The 25,455-nt window shown below is 39.1% G+C and overlaps 1 protein-coding gene across 1 annotated transcript in view; it reads left to right on the forward strand.

The window, feature by feature from the left end:
• GRID2 (glutamate ionotropic receptor delta type subunit 2) overlaps positions 1-25,455 on the forward strand; it is a 681,202-nt gene that overhangs the window by 529,834 nt on the left and 125,913 nt on the right. The window contains exons 9-10 of the mRNA XM_059844122.1: positions 8,262-8,363; positions 20,355-20,552. Coding sequence (XP_059700105.1) covers positions 8,262-8,363; positions 20,355-20,552 — 300 coding nt within the window. The remainder of the gene's footprint in view (positions 1-8,261; positions 8,364-20,354; positions 20,553-25,455) is intronic.

Raw genomic sequence — 25,455 nt, forward strand, 5'->3', positions numbered from 1 at the left:
CATGCATATTTAAACATGCATTCCTTGTCAGCTGCCTTTGAAATGAGCTCCAATTTCTTTAGTGCAAGCACAGAGCTGTACTACTGCTCTGCTACTGCAGTTCCTGGGCTGGAACTACACAGGAGCCTCTCTTCTTCTTCCCAGCTTGGAGAGTGATGAATCTAATACACAATTCCCCATGTGGCTTTACTTCCAGAGCTGACTCCTGGACTACTAATTCAGTGATTATATTGAAGGGGAGATTTTTATTGCAGAAAAAACCCAAGCCAAGGTGCTTCTCAGCATCTGTGCTCACCGAGCTGGCTGCAGTGCAGTGTGGAGGTGGCCAAGCAGCTCAGCTCTGGCAGCACTGCTGCAGAGGCAGGGCTTTCACCACAGGCCACTTTAGTCTGGAGGATTCACTTATGTGGGTTTGCTGGACTGTGTTTATTCAGAGTGCTGCTCTGTAAACCCACTTCCCTTCAAATGGAACAGTAGTGGGTTTGCTCTGCACTATTACTGTTTGGATTTCTTACTGGAATGCTGCCCCCAGAATTCTTGAGCCCTGCAACAGCCCTATCAACAGGTTTTGTTGATATTCCAGTTTGACAAACCATTTCTGAAAATTTGGTTCTCAAAAAAGCACCTTACTGAGCTGAGGGGAAAGCTGGGAGTGTGCTGAAGAATGTTTGAATACTGCCAGGGAACTGATGAGAACCTGAAATGTGCTCTGTGTGTGTTCTTGCTACCTGTGGAGAGGGAGCTTTATGCAACCAAGTGGAAAACAGTGCTTTTCATTGTTTTTCACTGAATAGGTTTGATCCAGGGCTTTGTGATGGTATCAAAAGCAATATTGTGATTTAATTCAAGCTGGAGAAGTAACCTTGAAGACTTTTCTCTGATTTCATAAAGATGTAGTTGTGGACAAAACAGACCAAGTTCAGTTATAAAAGCTGATTTGAAGGTTTTGGGTTTTCTCCCAGGCCTTATATGACTTAGATGAAGACATCCCTTTTAACTCTTAATATGCTTTGTGAGAAAGGAGACATTTGCAATTACACATCAAAGTGACTAAATTTAAACTGTACACAAACCTGAACTTCCTTGGTAGTATCAATTACCCTAGAATAATTCAGACATCAGTGAAAAATCTTCCAGTGTAAAAAGAAAGTGATATTCATGGTTTTTACTCTGGCAGTATCAATTACCCTAGAATAATTCAGACATCAGTGAAAAATCTTCCAGTGTAAAAAGAAAGTGATATTCATGGTTTTTACTCTGGCAATATGAAGAAATTTGTTAGTAAAGGGGTGAAGTCAGTATTGGGTCAAAGAACAGGCTTTTCTGAGTATTTGACTTTAATTGAAACATGGAGGCAATGAGAAAAGAGATCACCACCTGACTCATTATTATCCTTGTCCGAGTCTTTTCTTCAGAGTTCTGTAAGGTTGTTAGAGGATGGGAGTGGAAAAAAAAACAGCAGAAAAGATGAAAGCAAAGGAAACAGGGCTATAGAGTAATTTATTTTGTTAAGTCCCATCTCCCTCATAACACAAAAGGAGAAGGAGGAGTTGGGGAGAAGTTTTCTGAGAGGACTGCCTGAGAAAAAAGGAGATCCAAGGGCAAAGAGAAAGGGGAAAGGACCCAAAAATGAGTCAAAGCTGGATGTAGTGAAAAGTGATGTCCCTTGACCAATCCAAACCCTGAAAACACAAACAAACAAAAAAAGCCAGGAAGAAACTGCAGGAAATGGAAAGGAAGATCAAGGGAAAGAAAAACAGAGGGGACAGAAAGTGCACTGAAAGTACACAAAGAAATGGATGGCAAGAGGTATTGCAATGTAGGAAAGAGGAAGATAAGCACAGGTCAGGGAGCTTCTGGGAGTACTGAATTCACAGTACAAAAGGGACTAAGGAAGGGAAAAAAGGGTATTTTCCAAAAAAAAAGAGATGACAGAAGGGGAAAATGATAAAGACCACCAAATTTCAAAAGAAAGGGAAAGAAAAATAGAGAAAGTAAGCCAGAGATGAAGAGCTGGTGGGGGGATAAGTTGGGGATCATTAGAACGGCGCCACTAGCTTGGGGAGATGGTTCATTTTCTTTGAGGTGTGGTGATTTACTATACCTTTGAAAAGTTACACCATTAGATTCTAAATAAGCATCAGCTCTGTGAGTAGAGAGTGCAGTGGGGGAATACCTATGAAGTCTGTGTTGTTTTCAACATTTGTCAGTGGTCTGAAATACCCAATTATAACTTCTGGCAGCAATCTGGGTCCTTGAGAAAACATTGAGTCAGGAGCTAGTAAGCCAATGAACAGCAGGTTGCAACTTTCCATTAGCTTCTTTATTTCAGTTCAGTAAGAAAAGGAAATTTGGGTAGTCCCCAAAGCAAAATATTTTATTAACTCTGTTCAGTGTTATTCTGCATTGTGCATTGGCTTTGAGGAAAGAAATTTCTATTGAGGTCGCTTGCACTGGTGTCTATGATCAGTGTACAAAACAAATAGCCCACCTCAGCTTCTGCAATTACAATCCTTAGCACACTGGATATAAAACTAAACTTGGGTATTCACATCCTCCTAACAGCTTGAAAATAACAGAGCAAGTCTAGGGGCAGGCCATTCCTCCTAGGCCAGAGACAAATTGAAGCAATAAAACACACTGTACAAAATAATTAACTGAATGCACAGAACTATATAGATTTCACCACACAGAATGTAGGAGAAACAAATGCTTCTATACATTATCCAATTGTTGAGCACAGTATTTTCTATTGATTTTAGCAACTTCCTATTTGCTGACTATTACCTAAGCTTTAGTGAAGGCAGCAGTTTAACACAGGAATCTTTCCTGCTAACCAATCCTATTAGGAAATTGCTGAAAAAACAGAACAGATCCTTCCTTCTTTAATCAAGCCCAGGGGTACAAAAGGCCTCAGTTAACCCCTGGCCACCAGATTTTTTTGCAGATTTGGTTGATCAACTGTTGGTTGCTGGCTTAAGAGCAGTAGGGAAAGGACTCTTTAACCAGGTAACAGAGCATCTGACTACTTTTTACATAACTGACAGTATCATATTGGCGACCAAAAGATATCTTTATGATGTTTCTTCTCTGAGACATAGTCTTTAAGCAGTAGGATTTAATGTCTGATTTCCCAGTTGCTGTTGGACATATTGAACGGCTGACAAGACGCATGAGCTCTGTGCAAAACAATTTCTGGGCTGTCCTGCTTGAATTTTGCCTAAACTGGTGTCCTAGAAAATTTTGCAAATGCTGAATCCGCACATCAGCAAAAGAAACTCTACCTTTTTCCTCCTTATTTTTTGTTGTGTGCCCCATTTCATGTCTCCCCAGCACTCCTGGGAGCTTGAATCTTCCAGCTGAGTGTCGTTTTGTGACAGCTTCATGGGGTCTTTTCCATTTCTGTGAATTTAGTATGCTTTGGAATGGAAAAGGGGATTACTAATGCACATTTCTTCCATTGAGGCTGGATCTTGTAAGAATTCAGTTCCTAAAGCAGGTTGGACTTGGGTGAAAATTGAGGAGGGAGTTTCTGAAGTGCATGTGGGTACTCCAGGCAGGGAGGCTGCTCTTTCTGTGGCTCACTCACCTCTGTCCTGGGCATTTCCACTGGAAATATTTTGTGATTTTTTTTATCCATACTAAAACCAGAGTATTGTTGGGATTTTTTTTTATTTAAATGACAGAGAAATAAATGAAAGTGATCCCAATGTCGTTATAGATTTGAGTTGCAAATGCAGTACAGTTTTGTCTTTCAGATTTCCATTGCACCTCCTCTAGAGTTGTTTTCTGCTCTTGACCCTTGTGTTGTAGTAATGCAGTCTGAGTTCCAAGGTGGTTGCATTGGATAAACCAGTTCCTGTACATTTTCTATGTTAATTGAAGCAACAGAACACTCTAAACTTCGATGTAGTGACAAGCACTTAAGTAATTCATCTGTAGCAGTATTCTGGTTTTATTCATTTTCTCTGATGGTCCTCTACTGTGACCATACCAGGCCAATGTATTTTTCTTGATTAATTGACATAATCTGCACTTTACTCTGCCAGGAAAAGAAGTGAAAGCTCTCAGTTATTCAGCAGAGTTCACTGGTTGCATAGGAAGTAGGGGAGGAAAACTGGCTGTAAGCTCTGTCATAAAGGCATTATAGTCTTTAGTGTTCCAAGTTCCTTATAAATAATGAAACTGTAAGTACACATGAAATAGGTTTTGCCTACTGTAATATTGATATACAAATTAAAGACCTTCCATAACGCATTGTTCATATAGTCAAAAATTTCTAATGAAGAAGAGAAGTAAATTTTTGGCTTTGCCAGCAAAACAGGAGAGTGAATCCATTTCAACAATGATGATAGTGAGGATAACAAGCTGGGGTGTGGGATGAACAGAGAGAGATTTCAGATTGGATATCAAAGGAAGTAGAAGACTGACAGCTTTTTCCATCTTCATCATATTACATCAAACCTAGCAGAGTGAAAGCTGTCATTAGAATAAATAGAAGAAACTGAAACAGAAGTTCAAAGCACTATAGAAGATAAATTGTGTGGTATGAAGGTGACAAGCACTGTGTTCTCAGTGAGAAGGTTCCCATCACCCGTCTGCCCAAATCCACCCAAATTAATGTGAGATTCTGCTATTGTCTGATCTATTCTCTCATTTCAACCAGCAGAGAGAGAAGAAAAGTAAAAGAAAGTAACTGCAGAAGCAGCAAATGTTTTGCAGAAGCATTTAAACAAGACAAAGCTGAAGAGGGAGCTTCATAACACCCCCATCTCAGTGTTTCAGTAGTAGTTACATTGGCTCCTTGCTGCTCAAATTGTCATCAATAAATGTTGATTTGTTTTCTCCTAATAACAATAAGCAGCTCCCACTCAAAATCAATTTCAACTTTGTTGGCAAGACACTGCACATTTGTCTTCACCATGACTGAGCTGCATAAAGGAACAATTGAATTGAAAATTAAATGAACAATAATTGAAAATAAAAAGTGCCTTTTTAAAGGAAAATTAGTGCTATGCTGTATTTCCAGAAATGTTTTCTTGGTGGGGAGGTTTTGCCTTAAAAAAGGTAGAGTTGGGCTAAAAACTTAATTGTATAAATATGTGCACATTAATGTACATAATTAAAAAGGGACTTTAACTTCAAAAGGATAAAAAGGCTTTTCAGCAACTTCCTAGGGTTTTAGTTCTGGCAAAAGCAAGAGAGTTTCTGCAGTAATTATACATCCAACACATTTGGATATGCTAATTGGATCTAAGTTCTAATTAGTTTCTTTGTGTGACTAAGAATGACAATCACTGAATTAATTTAATGCAGCTTTGTTCTGATCTTAGTCCTGTTTTCACTATTTTTCATAGGAAAATGTAGCCCATGAAATGCTTTGCTTTAGAGGATGTCAGTGGCCTGCCACGTACCAAGTGCAGCGCACGTCCATGTGCTGCATTTCTCTGTACCATTATAGGCCATACCCTCCAGCATTGAGGTTATTCAACTCCAAGTGTTGCAGGGATTTGCCAGGGGAGTGGGGAGGACCCGGAATGTGTCAGTATTCCATCTATGACTGGAGAGCAGCTGGATAGACTGTGGAGGACCAGAAGAAGCAGAGAGGGCTGCTGTGATCTCTTGCTGGTCTTTGTGATCGGGTGGGAACACGAAGTAGGGAAACCAAATGGGGATATTGTGTGCTTTTATTTGGAAGCAGTCATAGGAAAGATGAGCAATTTCAAGAGATTAATAGGACACCTCCTGCTTTTGTTTCTCCTTCTATCCTGTTGCTGCTTTCAGTTTCTCTAGGGTTTGGATCTAGTAGATTCTTGATTCAGTACAAGTATGTTCAGTATTACCCTCCCTCATTCCCTGTCTGGAGGATAACCTTGACTTCAGAAGGGCAAGAATTAGCTGTGAGTATTCCTGAAAGCAGCAGAGAGAAGTGATGACATTGTTTTGAGGCCATCTTCCTCTGGGAAACCTAGAATCATGGGATCATTTAGATTGGAAAAGGCCTGAGAGACCATCAAGACAAACCTAATTCTATGTCATTGCCAAAAGTTTTTTGTTTGTTTGTTTACTATTTTAGACATTCGTTTCTTAAGGAGGCATCTTCAAAGAACTTATATGAATATATTGAAATTTAAAAATTTTGGAGTTGCTTTAGTCTGAGAGATGTAATGAAGAAAACAAACAATCCAGATTACCCACTTCTAAAATTGTTAAATATGTGTACTTCAAGTTTGTTCTTTGTCTTCTGTTTCACTTTGAAAGATCTATGAAATACATATACAGTCTTTTCACATGAAGTGCTGGAAATAATGATTTCTGTAAATTCTTGTTCAAGCACAGCCAGCAAAGCTCCCTTCTTTACAAACCCTTTCAGATGGTTTCAGGCAACCTGCCATTTCTATGACTCTGTATGAAATTACAGTAGTATTTTCCATGTTTTACAGTTGATCTTTGTCTCAGATTATGGTGCTGAATTCTCCAAGAGAATAGTTTTGGTAGAGGCCACTGGACCCAACAATATCCTACTGATGTTAGTCTTGGTTTATCAGAGAAAGCAAGACCTTATATTCCTTTAAATAGGAGTCAGAAGATGAGCATCCCTGGCAAGGTTTCATTCCCAGTCCATGGAGAAGGTGATTCAGAGCAAGAACTGGTAGCTGCAGGTGCCTGTCTGTCCCTTTGGCTGTGTAATGATTTCACAGAGGCAGTTGGTTTACCTGCTGTAGTTGAGACTCTGCTCCAAAGTCCTCTGAAGTCATTGTCCTTCTGTGGGTTTTGGATTTAGCACTGGTAATGGTGCAGGACAGCTGAGTGTGCTAATGAATTTCAAAAATGAAACTGGTTGTCTTGGTGTGTGGTTGATTGATTTGTTTCTCTATTCTTAAAAAATAGCATCTACCATCGTACAAAAACCCAGGCAAGTTACATTTATGTAGGATTGTTGTCGCTGGTGTGGAGAGGAAGAGAGAGAGAAGGCCTTCCACAGCAGCTTCTCCCACTTGAGGGGATCCTGGGCAGGTGGTCCAACTCCCGGGAGAGCTGTCTCCTCGATTCTCCTCACACGTACACAATCCTAGGTAGCTTAACAAAGTCCAACCAGGTGAAGAAGGAGGACTCTGCACACTCTGCTGAGGGTCCAACTGGGTTTATTGAAGGAGCAGTGAAGGATCGCAGGCAGGGTGGGTAGAAGAGAAGCAGGGAAACAACCAAGCTAAAGGGAAGCAGGTGGCAAAGAGCAAGAAGCTGGGCGGGAACAGGGTTTATAACATTGTAAAAGTAGGAGGGGCTAGGGTACAAGGAACCAATGGGATAGGGGACCAGGGGAGGAGCAGGATTGGAGTGATTGGGGATGTACAAATGAAATGAGGGGAAGAGGGTGGCACCAACATACAGTCCAATGGGGAAGGGGGAACCACAGAACTTTCTAGATCTTTGGGAGGGAGCCATAGTTGACGGACACCTACAGGGGAGTGCCCTCCCAAGGCATCTCCACCCCATTGTCCCTAGGGTCTCCTCCCACACATTTACAGAAAGCTGAATTACGAGTCAGTGTCTACTACACCCAGATTGAAAGGCAGATAATCCTAAACACATTCCTGAGCGAAACTTCACCCACAGAAGGCCAAGAAATACAATAGCACCAATGCAAAGAAAGGCATAGGTGAACTTCTTTTTCTGCGTTGTCTATTGCAGTACCCTCCCAGTACTTGAAGTGCCTGTCCAGTGGTCTTTTCCTCAATCATCTTTAAATGTGATTTGTAAACTTGCTTAAAATCACTGCGGTTTCATTACCAATTAGTAGTATAAGCTTTAACTAAAGCTGGTGTAATTCCTTTTGTCAGAGTTCCGCTAGGAATGATGGGCTGGAGCAAAGAGCGTGCTAAAATGATGGTAGCTATTATTTCTCCAATTAGTGTATTAATGAAAGTAAGGTAGAAATATTGCTACAAGTACAGTACTTTTAATATGTCTTTCACTAATATTGATATCCTCTCTGACTTCTTTTAAAGCAGCTCATATAACCCCAAATCCTGGATGCTGTCATCCATTGCACACTGGTATTTAAAATCAAAACCTGATGTCCTTAATTGCTTCATTTTCAATTTCAAGATGAATCTGTGCACATCCCCTGAGTTTCCATCCCATTGAGTCCAGAACATATTCTGTATATTTCTCATGCTCCCACTTAAAAGACACCTAGCAGGAATGACTAGCAAAGTTTTATGGGTAAATGAGAAAATTATTTTTGTTTTCTCTTTTAGCTTGGCTGCTGGAATCCTGTAACTGGTCTGAATGGGTCACTAACAGACAGAAAGCTGGAGAACAACATGCGAGGAGTGGTTCTGCGTGTGGTGACTGTGCTGGTAAGCAGATGCTCATCCTTCTGCACTAGCAGGAGTGCATTTTCTTCCTTTTGCATTTATTCAGTAAGTGCACCATTTTACCAAGAAAGTAGTTGGTTTTAGAGGCTCTGATTTTAGCTGGTCACAAAAAACCCAGAAAGATTGATCATTTTCCACAAAATAAAATTGTTTATCAGTACAGCACTTTTCAGACTGAATCCAACACATTAGAACCTGTTTCTTGCTCAGGCACATTCTAAATTAGGTAACACAAGCATGTGAGCTGATAAAGGGCAACTTCAAGTGCCCTGTTAGCTAGAGCTACCTAGCTGAAGCTCTGAATGATTCAATTCCAATCACCTTGGCAAATTGTGCGCAGTCTAACACAAATTGTCACACTCAGGAAATATTCAAGGTCAGCTTAGGTCAAGTAATGTTAGTTTGGTAAAACATCCACTGTCCTATCCTGGCTTTTTGTCAGCCAGGTTCTTCCCCTGTGTGCACATCTTACATTAAGAAAAATTCTTGGTTTAAAGCTGAACAGACAATGTCTACCAGAATAGGAATTCGTTATGAGGCCAGTGTATTCCCTGCCATAAACCTGGCTTGAGGAGAAGTTTTTAAGAGTGGGGAAAAAAAAGGAAATATAGAAAAAGAAAATAATATGAGACATATAGCCCTCTTTGGACCAATGCCCAAATACAAAGTTGATCCAGGGCTGCAGAACTGTCAAGGTTAGATTGAGCTATTTCTCTCTTGCTGCTCTCTACTTGTGTTTGAGTTCAGTGTTTAAAGGCCCAGCACTTTTTTATAAACAGCAAGACGAGGAGTTTTCAGGGTTTGCATTGCTGACAGTGCATGATAAAGGGTCAGGGGTGGAAAGTGGAATCACCAGAGCATGTCAGTGCCACAGACAGAGCAGTTTGATACCCCTCCAATTATTTTATGGGTTTTTAGACACCTGTACCTGTCAGGGTGAACATTCTGTTCCAGCTACATTAGAGACCTTTCTGTGGTAGTATCTACAAGACAAAACAAGCCAAGCAACAACCGAAAAAACCCCACAAACCTAAAAAAGAACCCAAAGCCAAACTAAACCACAGCAAAAGCCAGCCAAGGAAGAATGAATGTACAGAGGAAAAAAAAAAAAGAAAAAAGGAGTAACAGAGAAGGGGAAGGTTGTACTTTATTTACATGTTCATCACAATAGCATCATGGTGGCAGTGGCTGGTCTCTGTTTTGCCTGATGCTCCTATTAATTAGTTCAGTATAATGACATGTTGACAAAAATGATCTGTGGATTCTGCCTAGTAAAATAAATTTTAATTAGAATATTAGCATTGTTTTTAGTAGTTCTTCCCTCTCTCCCCACTGTTCCTGCTTTATCCCCAGTTATCTTTGTTACCTTGACAGAGAGCTTTTCTTTCACGTTACTATAGCATGGATGTATATCAGCTTGCAAAGATAGACAAAAATAATTACCTGTGCTGGTAGGGTTCTACAGTAATTATAAAAGCAAAGACAGAAATTTAAAGTTCAACCTAGCACAGGGAATTTCAGTCTCATCACTAGTTTTATATCTTCTGGGTGGATCAATACTGGAGATTTGTATTTAACCTGTGTGATGAAAATGTGTGATGCTTACCTTGGATGTGAGAGCAGGAGGGATTTCACCAATTAACTTTGTTTTAGTGGTGATCTTTACTGTATTTTCTCTTCCGTCTCTCTCCCTGTTCTTCAATTAAGTCAGTACATTTCTGTGAAAAGTAAAGACTCTATATAGGTGGTGAATTATTAGTTATTATTAATTCTGCTATTTTCTAACAGAATGAACTTGATCCAGGGAAACAAGTATTAAAATTAAACAGTAATACCTTTGACTGTTAATAGGGTTTTTTTTTATTGAGGGTTGAGAAGTTTACATTAATTTGTAAATTTGCTTTGTTAAAAGCTCAGATCTCTCATGCCTATTTTAGATAGCACCCCTTCTCCTCTTTCAATTTTATTTTGCTATGCCTTCAGGTTGAAAAGGACTTTTTTTTAAAATTGCAGTAGAATTTGAGAGGATAGCAAATTGCAACACCTGGGTTTATATTGCGTTATACTAATGAAATTAAACCTGGAGTCTGACAATCATAAATGATTGTGATTTATTTCCTCAGTGTTTCAAAAAACAAAAGCTGAGCAATTCCCATCATCCACATCCATCAACTAATTCCTTTCCCTAAGTAAATGTAATAATTATGAGCTATGTATCTGCAGACCTTAACCAAAATCTCTTTGTGAGTATGGCAGAATACAGAATAGCCCCAAGATGGAAATCATCTGGTTTCACTTGGCAGAGGATCCTGGCTCTTCTGCAGTACATGTGAATGCTCTCCTTTGCATAAATAGCAATAAGAAATATTTATTTGTGGCTTATTCTGAGGAGAACTGTGGTCATGTTTGTCTACACATAATTCAATGTTTTAATCTGAGTTGGATTAGTACCACACTTTGTGCACTTTTAGAAAAGGCTTATTTTGTCTAACTTAAATATCAGATACCTCTGTCTTGGACTGCTTCCACACATGAAGCTGAGGTCTGAACTTTGTGTTTGACAAGTTGCTCTTAAGTTCAAGTCACTTGCCGGTGAATTTCTGAAATGTATTCTGAGTTTCTGAAATGTAGCTCAATCAAAGGTCAGTATAGCTGTTCCAAACAAATTCAGTGTGTCTTGAATGAGCAATTGCCCAAGAACAAGTTTAGCTATATATCTGTTTTGGCTGTCTCAATTTATTCTCTTTTTCAGTTGTTCAGTTTTATTAAAAAAGACCTAAAATGCAGCAGATATTCTCATAATATCATTGTATTTGCCACAGCAATTACCGAATTGTTCATATGAATATTAAGACATTGCAAATGGAATGAGATTTGGTCCATTTGAGAATGAATAGGCTAGCAGGTATTTGTAAAATTGTGTTTTCTTAAAAAGCCCCTGCTGTTCAAAAAAGGAAAAAGTTTGGATTTCTCTGTTTTAAAGCATTAAAACCTTGACTGAAAAGTACAGAGCCTTTCCTGAAAATGCATAAGGTGTAATATCCTAATGGTGGACAAGGTTTGTGTGGCTCTACGTGAAAATTCAAAGCAGCTCCCAAACAGGAATTTTTGTATTTTTGTATCTGGAGGGTTCTGAGAAGGCAGGCAGGATACAGGAGAGACAGATAACAGCAAGCCGTGCTGAATTCTGCTTTGCCATACATCCCTGTACACAGTATCTCAAGAGTTATTACCCAGCTTACCTGCACAGAGCTGCAGGTTGGTCACTCTTGGCTGCAGGTGGGCACTGTGGGACATGATGCAGTGAAAGGACTGGCAAAAGGGTAGATAAGCATAGAAAAAAATAATTAAGAAACATTATTTATACTGTGGAAAATGTTATCATATGTGGACTAGTTTAATTCTCAGTGGTTGGTATTTAATTCATGAGCATTTGTTGCCCAGATTAGAAAAGAAAGAAATTTGAAAGCAGACAATGTCTTTAGGGACATTGAGCTGGCAGGAGGTCTGCATCTTCAGTCCCTTTTTCTGTTGAATTTACCACTCAGAGAGGAAACATAGGATATGAAGCTAAGGCCTGATTTTAAAAGCTGAAACTGTCTTTGGGATTTGAATTCCAATACTGGCTTAAAGGAAGTTAAAAAAAAAAGTTTTCTCCAAAGCTGGAGTAACTTTCAGAGTGACTGGGGAAAGGACAGGCACAAGGAAGATGAAATAAGACAGTGTTTAAGCATATGCAGAGGAACAAACAGAAGTGATAAAGCATTAAAAATGTCAGGGCAAAAACATCAGTGAATGACTGTACAATAAAGATCATCCTCAGGAAAGATTATGTGCAGGATACCTCATTAAATATTGAATAAATATTTTATAATAGTGTGCAATAGTTTCATAGATAATGCTTCTTATACTTTCTCCCAATATTTTTGGTGATCACTTTTCTCATGCCGTCCTGATCCCATTGCCCCATTTTCATATCTGAATACTGTGAACTTCTGTAAAGTCTCTTGGTTCCATCAGGCAGCTCTATCTCTGCCCTATTGCCCACAATCTTTTAGGAAAAATAATTTCAATTGAGGTATGTATTATACCATGTGTGTGTATATATATATATATGTATGTATTGGTATATTGGACTGCAGTAGTACCCAAAATAGTAACAATTCAAATCATTATTACAAAACCGGAAACTAAGATTCCTCGACAGAGGCAGAACCTGTCTTCATATTCCTCCTGCAACCACCACACCTGTACAAGGGCCAAGTTTAAATTGCTACTGACTGGGCACAGGCCTTTTTTAATAGCTGTTTTATGTCCCTTTGAGCTACCTAGCTTGTATTAAAACAGGTCATAAACCTTACAGTTATTCACTACTGGGATCATTCATTTGACAAGCTTTAATCTCACAGCCTGCTGGGAAACCCAGCACCTTTTTTCTTTTTTTTTTTTTTTTTCCAATTATTGTTATTTTCAACCCATTTTTCTGAAGTAGCAGGTACTATATACTAGATAAGGTGGTTATCAAGCAATTCAAATGTTTTGGGACCTGGCTGGGGCCACAGCTTGACTGCAAGGTAGGTGCAGTGCTGAGCCTGGTAGGAGCAGCCTAACTCATCTCTGTGTCAAGGGCTACCTCTCAGGGCTCCCTGGCTTTATCTCCTCGCTGACCCTTACCCATCTGCTCTGTGGGCACGTTTGCTCTCCAGAGCAATTCACACAGCTCACAGAAATTTGACTTTGAAGCAGAAAGAGGCTCTCACTCTGGCTGCCATTATCCTTCCTTGCTATGCAAGGTAGAAAAGGTGAGCTTATGAACAGGAGCCCTTGCAAGGCTGCTGGAGGGAGTGCAGTGTAGCTGCCAGCAGGTTAATGTACCCATACCACACTTGTGCTAATTCAGGTCTCTGAACTATCTGCATTAAAGCCACCATTGTACTCTTTAGACACACTCTAAGGCACCCCAATCAATTCCAATCCAAATCCATATCCCTGTCCTATGGTTCAGAGAGAGCTGTTACCTGCATTAAGTTATTGTGGATTGAAATCAATACACAAAGCTTGGCAGCATTCTAATAGACCATTGCCATGGAGCCCTTTGAAAGGAGTTGTAGTCCCATTGCTGAGAAATAGGAGGAAGAGGGGCTGACATTCTTTGTTCATTTCTTGTAAATAGGACTAAACTAAAAATCATAATCTGGAAGTTACCATTTCTTTCAGGAGGGAAAAATACTATTTAAAGTACTGTAATGAAAAAACCAAATTTCATGTCCAATTGAAGATGACAATAAACAGATCAAGAAAGTGACAGACTACATACAGGGATAAGAATAAGCCAAATGTAAAATCCACCTAAATATTGTTCTCAGTTACTGGGATGTGAATGAGTTTTTTGCTGTAGAAAAGGTGACTTTTCTGTTAGTGCAACTGACTTTCTAATCAATCTGTTTGAAAAGCACAGGATCAGAGAATGGTGGCTTTCAGTGCCAATGCAGTTACACAGCCCATTGGCACAATATTTAATTATCCTAGATCTTGTAGATTTCAATCCTTCATCTATGTATTATTTTTATTAAGGGGTGGGGGCTGTGTTATGCTTTGCAGCAATTTTATTCCTGTTGATAGTGGGAGAATTTCTGTAATGAAAGAATGAAATGTTTCAATTAAATTTTGGTCATTGATTTCAACGTGAATTAATGTACATTGCTGTTCGATTAAAATAACAAGCTGCTGTGCTGTTCCTAGCCAAATAAAATCCCCAGAACAGCAATCAATAAAGCAGCTGAAGAAATTATGTGTTTGGGACTGCATATTTCACCAAAATCTTTTGGGGAAGGAAATGCAAAATATCTAACGTATTAAAAGGGGCCATTCATTATATTTTCAGTCAAGGAAAAAGTGATTTTGCCTATCAACAAGAAAATTGCATCTTGTGCTTGAAAATACTTTGGTTCTAGGTTATCAGACTTAGTGTTTCATGCTGGTTATAATGGCCATGCTTGGTCATTCAGCAGCCATTGGAAGTAAGTTGAGAAATCTAGTAATAAGTGTGAATTTCAGTTTGGGGAGCAGTTTCTTAAAATTTGCAGGGGAATGGGAGTTTTTAAAGTGTCACAGTGAATATTTGCTTCATGAGATTGCCAAGGCTCAGCCTGGGCTATGGGAATTGTTTAATGTGCCTGTCCACTGTTTCTAGAGTCAGTGTCAACCACACATTGACAGTCTTGCCCACAACTGAGCTTCATTTCTTGCTTTCTTTTTTTCTTTTCTTTCTTTTTCTCTCACTACTTTCAGCGGAGAAAGAGGGAAAATTTATTGAATGTGGAGTCCTATTGAATGGAGTGTTGCTATGAGAGTATTATATTCCAGTGTGTTCAGAAATTTTTGAAGAGTAGACACAGAGGTCATTTTCATATTCTTTATGAATCCTAACCACCTATATAATTATTTCAAAACTCTCTTCATAGAATCATTTAGATTGGAAAAGACCTTTAAGATCATCAAGTCCAACCATTAAACCAGCTCTGCCAAGCCCACCACTAAACCATGTCCCAAAGTGCCACATCAACACGTCTCTGACATCTGCTAATGTCTCCAGGGATGGTGACTGCACCCTGGGCAACCTGCTCCAAAGCTTCACAGTCCTTTCAGTGAAGAGATTTTTTTTCCTAATATCCAAAGTAATTTGCCCCTGGCACAACCTGAGGCCATTTCCTCTTGCCCTATGGTTTGTTTCTTGGGCTAATTACCACCTTGCCATAACCTCCCTTCATGTACTCGTGGAGAGCAATTATGTCCCCCCGAGCCTCCTTTACTCCAGGCTAAACCCCTCCAGCTCCCATCGAGCTCCAATTTATGTTGTAAATCCCTGTAGTGATTAGCTTCTCTAACCTCAAAAGCCTTTTTTTTTTTACCCAATATTTTCAGTATAATGCCCTGGCTAGGAAGTTTCTCTCCATGCTAAGGGGGAAAGAGGATTTAGCTGACCAGGCAAATAATCCAAAGCTTTCTTTTTTGCTTTTGCTTTTTCATTTGTAAAGTACATCCTAGATTTTTAGCATTTTTATGTTTAGAAAAAGCAGAAGACCTTCACAAATAAGTGCAGCGAGCTCCATATAATTTTTATCTTGAAATAAGTCTCAAAGCCACAGAATCCACACTTTTAATTGGAGAGAAAATCTATCTTATTGCCCAGTGATCTCCTAATGAGGTGATGGGAACAGGTAAAATTATGAACAGCTAAGCTAAGACCACTACTTCCTTGTAAACAGCCCACTGAACACAACCTTTTCTTCCTCTCATGTGTTTAATTAGAGTGCTGTGTTTAAGATCTAAATGAAACTTTTCTGTTCTTTCAATAGTGTTTTCTGTCATTTGCCCAAAAAGAGATCTTCTTTACAAAAATACTGGATCTTTAAAACTTGATGTTCATTGAGGAACTAAAAGATTACTATCAGAGACTGGAATTTACAGTCATATTAAAGTCACTGGCTTAAAATCGTCCCAAATAGAGATTCTGGGTTTAGGTAACTGAACTTCTGAAAGGCAATCATTCTCTTCTTCTCCCTCTCTGCCTCCTCTAAGGCTGGAATTTATTGCTTGACTTTATCGTCCACATCTGTAGCACAGCTACAAACAGATGTTTCTCTTTGATTGTCTAATTAATTAACACAACCAAGTTAAACTCAGCCTAATTGTTCTTTTCTGCTATTTAGCTAGAGTATTGCTCCTTCTGTTTCCAAGGAAGGTTTTCTGTGCCCAGCAGCTTTTCTCTCCTTTCCTATTTTTAACTTTATTAGGGGGTACAATAAAGAATGTAAAAAGATTACTTCAAACCAGATATTTTATCCAAATTATTGGTGTGTTTGAGAATTTCATCAGAGTAAATAAGAACTGTATTTTGTACTTTTAAGTCTTAGACTCTTGAAGTATTTAACAAATTGTCCTGGTTCTGGCCAGGACACAGTTAATTTTTGCAGTAGCCAGGAGGGGATATGGCTAGGACCCACAGGTTATGCTATGTCATCTCACACCAGTTTCCAAGGATGCTGGGAATGTTAAATTATATCAGTCTTAACATGTAGCATATTGTTAACCTCTATCAGTCTTAGTTTGTGGCTTCTTCTTTAAAATGTGTGATAATAGGGAAATGAATGGCAACAAACATTTTCTTGAGCTTCTTCCCCAAAGTATTTGTACTATTATGTCATCTTCCCAATGCTTTCCCTCTTTTATACCATGTTGCCTTAATCTTGGGTTCACCTTTACTGTTCTTAAGCTGTGCCAGTCTAGCATTTTGCAGTTTCTCTTGCTTGGGGGGACATAATCACCTCTGAAGCCAGACTTTGCCTTCCTGCAGCCATAAAAAGCAATATGCACAGCTTCCCCCAGTTTAACCTTCACCTGTTTGCTGCTGACCTTCACTTTGCTGCAGGTGGTTTTGCCTGTGTGGTGCTCAGCTGTCCACTACAGTTAACCCACAGTCCTGTGTAAAATCCCCCAAGTCTTAAACCCATCCTCCTTTGGGTCAGGGCAGCACAGCTTTGATCCCAAGAAGAAACCAGGCAGTGATAACTGTGGAGCTATTTTTGAGAAATAGCCCTTATCACAGACTTAGTAGTGTTGCATTCAGTTGACATCCAAGAAGGGGGCATGTTGAAGGTAAAGTGGAATGAAAATAGCCCTCTCTTAAAGGATCTCCATTGAGGTTGGATGAAAAAACATCCCCTAAATATACTGGATGTCCATGTGGTTCAGTGAGGCAGATCATCAACCTTGCAAAAACAAGAAGTTAAGGTTGTGCAACCCATTCATTTTCTTTTAATTTTCTCCTCCGTCATGAATGTTGTGACTGGTTTGCTTCTCCACCTCCCTGGTTTTACAGGGTGTGAAGTCTGCTCTTGCCCCACAGAAGCTCCGAAGTCCCCTCGAGAGGTGTCTCCAAGAGGAAGAAAAGGAGAAGCAGGAGCAGTGGCCTTCCTTGGGTCACTTCACTGTATTCTGCAGCAATTTAGGTTTGAAGGGACCCTTGGGTGGCAGCTGTGTGGAGCAGGGTAAATGTTAGAGCAGGTTGTTGGAACACTGTCCAGGGGAGTTTTGAGCATCTCCAAGGCTGACAATTGTATGGATTCTCTGATAAAGACCTTCCTGTATAGTCTGAATCAACACTTGCTTTGGAGAGAGAGTGCATCAGGATTTTCCTGAATTTATTGGGGTCAAATGGAACTTTCATCATCCGGGTGAATTTTCCCACCTCCAAAAGCACCAGTTAGTTCACCAGATTTTCACACCTACTTTCTGCAAGCTCATCATTGTCCTCATTGGTTTGCTATGTTTATTTTCTTTCTGCAAGTTCAACTTTCTCAAGGGTGGAGACAATCATTTTAAGATCCATGTTGTAGGGATGTATGCACCTTTCCATAGATCCCATGACACCCTCCTACTGCAAAAAAAAAGAAAATAACAACTGGCATAGTTCAAGCTGCAGCATTTTTGGAGGGAAAAATATCAAGACAAATATTTTTTGTCCTCTTTCAGTGCATTCTCAGAAATGTAAACAATTGCACAAAAAAACCATCATGGCAGTAGATTGGTTTTGTTTTGTTTGGAATATGATTAAAGGGTTTGCTTGTGCAGACTTCAACAAAAATTGCAAAATGTTAGTTGCTTTGCATAAAGCTGATTGACTCTTTATATGTCATACATATATATATAGGACACTGGACATTGGGGTTTTTTGTAAATCTCTCAACAGCAAACAGTATTACATTGCTTAATAAAGGACTATTAAGTACTAATAAGGATATTAGCTGTGACAAACTGCATTTTAAACAGCATATTAAATCACCACAATGTGCAACTGGATAGAAAATCAGTTTATGAGCAACTATTTTCTAAATAATTTAGTGATAAAAATTAATCCTTTCTAATGTTAAAATTATCAACTTCCAAAATGTCCTTTGTACACATAAATATTTTTAATTTTGTGCATAGTGTGTTTAGAATGATGAACTACCATTTTTATTTGTTTCAGAAACATTTCTTCTCTTTAATTTTGAGTCTATATTATGGAATTTATCATTCAGGTGATCAGCAAACCTGAATTCACATTTGTGCTCTCATTTAAGAGAGGCTTTCATCAACTTAGTCTCAATTTCTTCAATGTTCTTGGTACCTAGGCACTTGAAAACTACTTTAAAAATTCATTTTACTTTCTCTCCTCCATTTTTTAATCAATTTCACTGGTCTTGGATAGTATGGAAGAAAGAATTTCTATCTGACATCTAGAAATAATAACTTGAGGCAGTTCACCCTTAACTTTTTTTTTTTTTTTTGATCGGGGTGGGATTGTTTGTTTCTTTTTCTCTTTGGGTTGGGGTTGGGTTTTTTCCTGGATTTCCTGGAGTCAGAAAAGAACATCCTGCCAGTGCAGTCTGGTTGCATCCTTTCTTCTTTGGCAGCATGCTCAGCATGTGGCTGTCCTTGAGAATATTTGCTCAAGCATTTACAAAAGATGCTTTCTTATTTCAAAAACATCCTGCCTGCAATTCAATGACACCTGTTCATATAGAAGGACATTCCAGTGAGCTAAAAATATTAGTGAGGTATAGGATTGGTGAAAAAAATGGTGAAAAATACTCTGGCTTCAAAGTAATTTAGAGATATAAGTAGTAAAATAATAAAGAAATGTTTTAAACGCCAACAAGAATGCCACTGTATGTAGTATTAAAGTTTGGGCCACAAACACTGCAAAATATCAATTCTGTTTTCTTCTATCTGCTTGTCAGTTTTGCAGACCAGAGCAAAGTAGTCAGGGAGTGGTTTCCTGGGCTTGTCCTGGCCAAGCCATGACAAGTCAGAACTAACTTTTTTGCATATCAGAATCGATGCTTCTGTTCACCTTATACAAAATTACAGCACTGTGTAATGAATTAAAAGAAAGACATGTAGCATATTTAGAAATCTGTATATGTGTTACCGCACCTTAATGCTTTTGGGGGTGATTTAATATTTTACTGTACTTAAATTAGACAGATGTTTTCAGAGAAAATATATATTTGCCACAGATAGATTTCACTTAGGCTTTATTCTTTATAAAAATAAAGAACAAGCCTAAATGAAATCCATCTGTGGCAAATATATATTTTTTGTCTTTAGAAATATGATCTGTTTTGTTGTATCCTTTTTGAAAAAAAAGTGCAGAGTAATGTCTAGAAATTAATTGTGCAACAGGAAGAATAATAGAGCAGGGGAAATTTAATAACAAAATAGAGAAAAGTGTGTTACAAGTCTTTGGGAAAGAAAAGCATGTTGTTGGAAGTCTGACCTTTCAGTATCAGCTTTTGGTATCTAATTCTATCCTTTATGACAGTTATCTTTTAGATGAGTATTCACCAATCATTCTCATAGACAGCCTTTAGTCCTATAATTGGTTGTCCCTAAACTAATCGAATGGAGTTTCTTTGGATAGAACTATTTAAATTTAACTGGCCTATATTCAGGTTACAGTAGAAGGACAAGAGCAACACATGTTTCAGTTTAGCCTTGTTTTTCTTTCCTTACAATATGAATTTGTGGCTGCATTAGGTACAGCGTTTGCCCAGCTAGTGGAAAATGGCAGTGCTGTAGATTCCTCCATATTTATGGCCAGTCATGGCATGTATGTCTGTCCTGCTGACCATAAGCGTGGTCAGCAGGCATTACTGAAAAGCATTTGGTTGAAATGTCACAGCAGAAAATCTACTTCTGTCATATATAATAGCAAATAAAGTTTCTCTGTTGAAAGAAATCCAAAACAAAATAGCATATTGTAGAATGTAGGGGGCACTGCTAACAAGGTACTTTAGGAAAGTTTTGTATAAGCAATATTTTAATGGTTCCTTCTTTAGTTTAAAAAAAACCCAGCACCCACACATGACATATAATTGCTTTATTAACAGATTCCTCCTTTGTTGTTTTGTTGTTGTTGTTGTTTAGGAAGAGCCCTTTGTCATGGTGTCTGAAAATGTTCTGGGAAAACCAAAGAAGTATCAGGGCTTCTCAATAGATGTGTTGGAAGCCTTGGCCACTTACCTCGGCTTTAAATACGAAATTTATGTAGCTCCGGATCACAAGTATGGCAGTCCCCAGGAGGATGGGTCATGGAATGGCCTGATAGGAGAACTGGTGTTTAAGGTAAGGGCATTAATCATTTACTAAGTAATAATCTGTGATAAAGTTAAGAAATGTGTGTTATATTCTGTTTGCATCAGGCAGTAACCTTTTTTACAGGTAATTGATAAGACTTTGATTATTGCACTTTGCCAGCACTTGGGTAGTGTGCGTTGGACAGCACCGAAAAAGCTGGAAGTTATAGTTGTTAATAACTGTCTAAGAAGCAGGGCAATCTCTCTTTTTTTCTACCAAAGTGAAGTCTCAGTCTAGTCAAATAATGGGATGCACAGCACCCTAATTAGTTTGGCAAGTCCTGACACAAATGAGTTGAAGAGGCTGTGCAAAAGAGGAAAAATTAATGTTGCAGTAATTAGTGATACATTACATAAATAATGTATAGCACTTAGAAAAATGTTGGTGTGATGAATACATGTTGTATATAATCAACAGAAAATGTTTTATTGATATATAATAACAACACATTATGTAGATGTATGAATCAAGCGTAATATATTATCTATTCTGTAATTAATAAACCATTTAGTCTACTTATTGAACAATTAATGTCAAATTATTATAAATAAATCGAACCTAATGCATATGCAATGTTTTCCTTTTTTTCTTTTTGCCCACTCCTTGCATCTTATCTGTTTGGAGTTTCTCCCACTGAGAGAGAAAAGACTAGGCAGACTTTATTCTGCTGGTGCCTCATTTGTACAGTGAATATAAGTATTTTATTGGCTCTTAATTGACATGTGGGGGTAGCTTTTACAGCTGTGGAGTCCTACATTTGTTGTGCTTCCTTAAAGAACTGCAGTAGATATTCATGTAAATAACTTAGACATTGGCTATAGAAGTGTTTTTCCAAACATGCAGGTAGAATTTAATTCATAAGCACAGCTAACAGCAAGGAGCACTGTGATGAGGTACAGGGCTCAAGTCTTTCAATAAAGAAAGAGAAAATAATATTTTTGGAAAAAAAAAAGAAAATATTTTCCTTCATGGGTTAGAAATTACTGATAGATTTAATCTATTCTACCTTCCTGAGCAGCAGGAAGCATGTTGGAATGGAAAAACCCAGCTACTCTTTCTGTACCCATATCACCTTTCATACACCTACACTGTAATAATAAGCTTCCTTTGCCATCTCCCTATGTCCTTATGAAGCTGGAAGCTGGAATTGTGTATCCACAATTGGTAAGCTGGACACAGCTGGAAAAGTAGATTTTCCATCACCTTCTAAACCTTGGCAACTAAAACTCTGTCATCTGATTTGGAGACGTAACAACACAATGGCCCACTGATTTATTTTTAACCTTTCTTTCTGCCTCTAAATCTGATATTATGCTACACCCTGCTCTCTACAGTACTCATCAGACCACTGCATAACACAGACTGGAGGGATCTTAGTTCTAGATGGTCTGGAAATGGAAGTGGGCCTGGAATGTTTTTTATTTACTTGCAAGGGATGATTGCTAAGGCAGAACTCCCAATAACCCAAATGGCTCCAAGGAAAAACACATATGGTTTTCTTGTTCCCTTGGCAGGCAGGGATTCAAAGGAATAGCCCACTGAAGGTGGTATCCACCCACATCTGCAAATCCATGTCTCAAGTGCAACAGATTTACCAGCCTGCTATGATTTTGCTGTAAATCAGTCTTCAGGGATATGAAATCTTTCTGCACATCTACAGAGTATGCAGGGTTAATGGAACTAAATTTGGAATTCAAAACCCAGGTTTTCCCTATACTGTGGCAGTGTATAATTTTTCATGTTCCTTACCCTTACATAATTAATTAGCAGTAAAGGTTCACTGTGTCTTTCTCTCCCTTTCTCTGTCCCTCTTAAGGCAAAAGAACCTCTGGGTGAGCAGCCAGTGTCTATCTACCCCTCACCAAGTGCAAGCTGTTCTTGAAAGGCTGCTTTCTTATTTACTGTGAGCTCCGTTCTGCCCCCAGAACTCACATTTCCATCCTCTTGGCAACTTCATAAGGGGAAGTAAAAGAGCAGAGAATAGTTTTAAATTAAAGGCCTAACCTGTTTGAGACACAGCATTTCCTTGTTTTCCCAACCAAGTTGTACATGATAGTCTGGCCAACAAGTGGAGGAATTCCAGAAACAGTGGGAGTACTCTTTGCCTGCTAGTGTGTCAGCCAGGAATGAGTTCTGCAAGAGACAAGTCTCACTCAAGGGTAATAGAAAATAGCTGCCTTCTCTTTTTTGAGTGCACAGAATCATACCAGGCCATTTAGCTTGGAAAAGACCTTTGAGATCATCAAGTCCAACTGCTATCCAGCACTGCCTAGTCAGTCGCTAAATCAGGTCCCGAAGTGCCATGTCTACTTGTCCTTTCAATACCTCCAGGGAGGGTGACTCAACCACTTCTCTGGGCTGCCAGTTCCAATGCTTGGCCACCTTTTCAGTGAATGAAGTTTTTCTAACATCTCCTGGTACAACTTGAGGCCATTTCCTCTTGTCCTATTTCTTGTTGCTGAGGAGATCAATCCCCACCTCAATACAGCCTCCTTCCAGGTAGTTGTAGAGATCATCTCATTGAGAAATAGGTGTCTTTGGCCACTCCAGAAGATGTGCCATGTGAAATAGCAGTTGCTGTAGCAACCACACGATTTCCGTGCTCAAGATCAATATTCACTGCTTACTTTGACCATCTCCAGCACGCAGCAGTCTCTGGTGCAGGTTCTGGTATCAGGGAGAGCAGTCCCTGGCTGATCTTCTTTGCAGCAGCCCTGCTGGAGTTGGATGGCAGGGCAGGAGCCCAGCTGTGCCAAATACATGCCCTGGGCCAACAGCTGGCTTCACAGACATGACATGGAGCCACTGTTCCAGCTTTGAAGACCGGGTTTCTGTTGGCTGCTAAAATAGGAGGTGGAATCAGCAGAATATAGTAAGTGATCTTTAATTTGAATTTGGAAACAAATTCAAGCCTCCACTCCTTTGATTGTCAAGACTTATATTAGGGACACAATTGGTCCATGCACCTTTTGTAGTCAAAATACTCTGAATGTAACCCTGCTGTACAAAGGTTTCTGTTTGCTAAACCCCTGAACCAAGTGGTCTTCAGAGAATAAATGGTCTTTGAGAGATGCATGTGGTGCTCTTGTCCCTCTCCTGTCAAGTGACCGGGGCTCTCACTGCATCTTGTAGAGCTTCATCTCACAAACAGGATTAGTTCAGAGAGCAGCAGCCCTCTGTGGAGAGGCTAAAACCATCTCAAGAGAGCAGTGCTTTACCACAAACCTTTCTCTTACTGTTAATTGTCTGTCTTCTCACAGTGATCCCTTTTGTTGCCCTCTATCCAGATGGCCCGAGGGATAAGCCTTTGTGACAGGCGAGAGAAGTGGCTAATGCCACTTCTGGGAGAGCACACTAGGCTTTCCAGCATGACTCTGGGCTTCCTGGTGATATTCACATCCATCAACCCTTGCTATTTCACATCTTGCCATGCTACCTTGATTGTGAGCATTTTTTTCCAGTGAGGAGCCACGAGGAAGCAAATAGCCTAGGGAAAGCAGCCTGATTCCACTTGGGTCCATCAGGAAAGGAAAAATGCATGCTTAGTCATTTCTAAGAGAAACTGCAAATCAAGTAGAAGCCTCTTATGAGGCTCTTTTTCTATTGCACCTTCTTAAGAGGGGTAGTATAAGAATGGAGAAACCATACAGTAAGGGCAAAGTGAGGCAAGAAAAAATAAAAGCTGAGTAAAAGAAGAATTATTTGGATCTATGTGTGTTAGCTTGAGTAAAAATGTCTCTCTGATTGGTTTTTGCATGTCCCTATTAATAACTGCATAACGTGGGACTGGGTTTTATCACTTCTAGCATTTCTTGAAACTTGATTTAACATTGAAAATGGAAAAAATGAAGGTACTCACAGGACTGAATTAGAATAGATGATTTTTTTTTCCCCTGTTCTTGATGATGAACCACAAGAAGATTGCTTTCCGTGTGTATGAGATGTGCTTGCTACAGCGGTAGCTTAGGGACATTTCAGGGATTTCTAGGCTTTGCTGATAAGCTGGTTCTGTGACACCAGTCCCAGTGCTATCAGACCCTTTAGGTCATTTCTTTTGGATTTTCTCATTCTGGTTATGTTGCTCTACAATGGCCTCAGGAGAACGGCTGCTAAGGAAGATAAATATAAATTTCTATGCAGGTCACAGAGCAAAATAATGCCCTCTGCTGTTTTTTCTATCTGTTTCAGGAGTCACAGTTTCATTCATGAGAAACGTGTAAGACATATGATGCTTTTTTTGATTTTGGCACTGCAAAAACTTAGTGAGTGGAGAGCTATACATGTTTATAATTCAAATTGGCAGCTTTATATCTAAATATTGACATAATTGCATGCATTTGCCTTTCTATCTCAAAAGCACTAAGAACCTTTACTTCTTCAAACTGATGTCTTCTGTGATCCAATCTGACATGTTAATGACAAGCTTTTAATTATTTTCATCTTCCAATTCTGAAACAAGATGACAGAATCTATATGTAATCAAGGATGCTCACTATCAGCAAATCAAGTATTGAGTGAAGCTTAAGCTTAGTTTTGTGCTAAAAGTGTGGTTTTCTGGGAAACTGGTGTTTATGAGTCAATTTTGTGAGTAAAGATTATGAGTTTACATATTTCAGTGTAGCTTTTTTCTTTTTTTTTTTTTTTTTTTGAAACAGCTAAAAAGAAGTCAGGATTTACCTCTCTCCTTTGTGTTTTTCATTTTACTGCCTCTCAAGAAATAAAGACCTATAGAATACAAGAATGGCTTAAAGATTATCTCGTTCCAGCCCTAGTGCCATGGGCAGGACATCTTTCACTAGATCAGGCTGCTCAGAGCCCTTCCTTGAACACTTCCAGGGATGAGGGGCATCCACAGCTTCTCTTGGTAACCTGTTTCAGTGTCTCACCACCT

Source organism: Haemorhous mexicanus, chromosome 4, assembly GCF_027477595.1.
Source record: "Haemorhous mexicanus isolate bHaeMex1 chromosome 4, bHaeMex1.pri, whole genome shotgun sequence".
In the NCBI taxonomy this organism is placed as follows: domain Eukaryota; kingdom Metazoa; phylum Chordata; class Aves; order Passeriformes; family Fringillidae; genus Haemorhous; species Haemorhous mexicanus.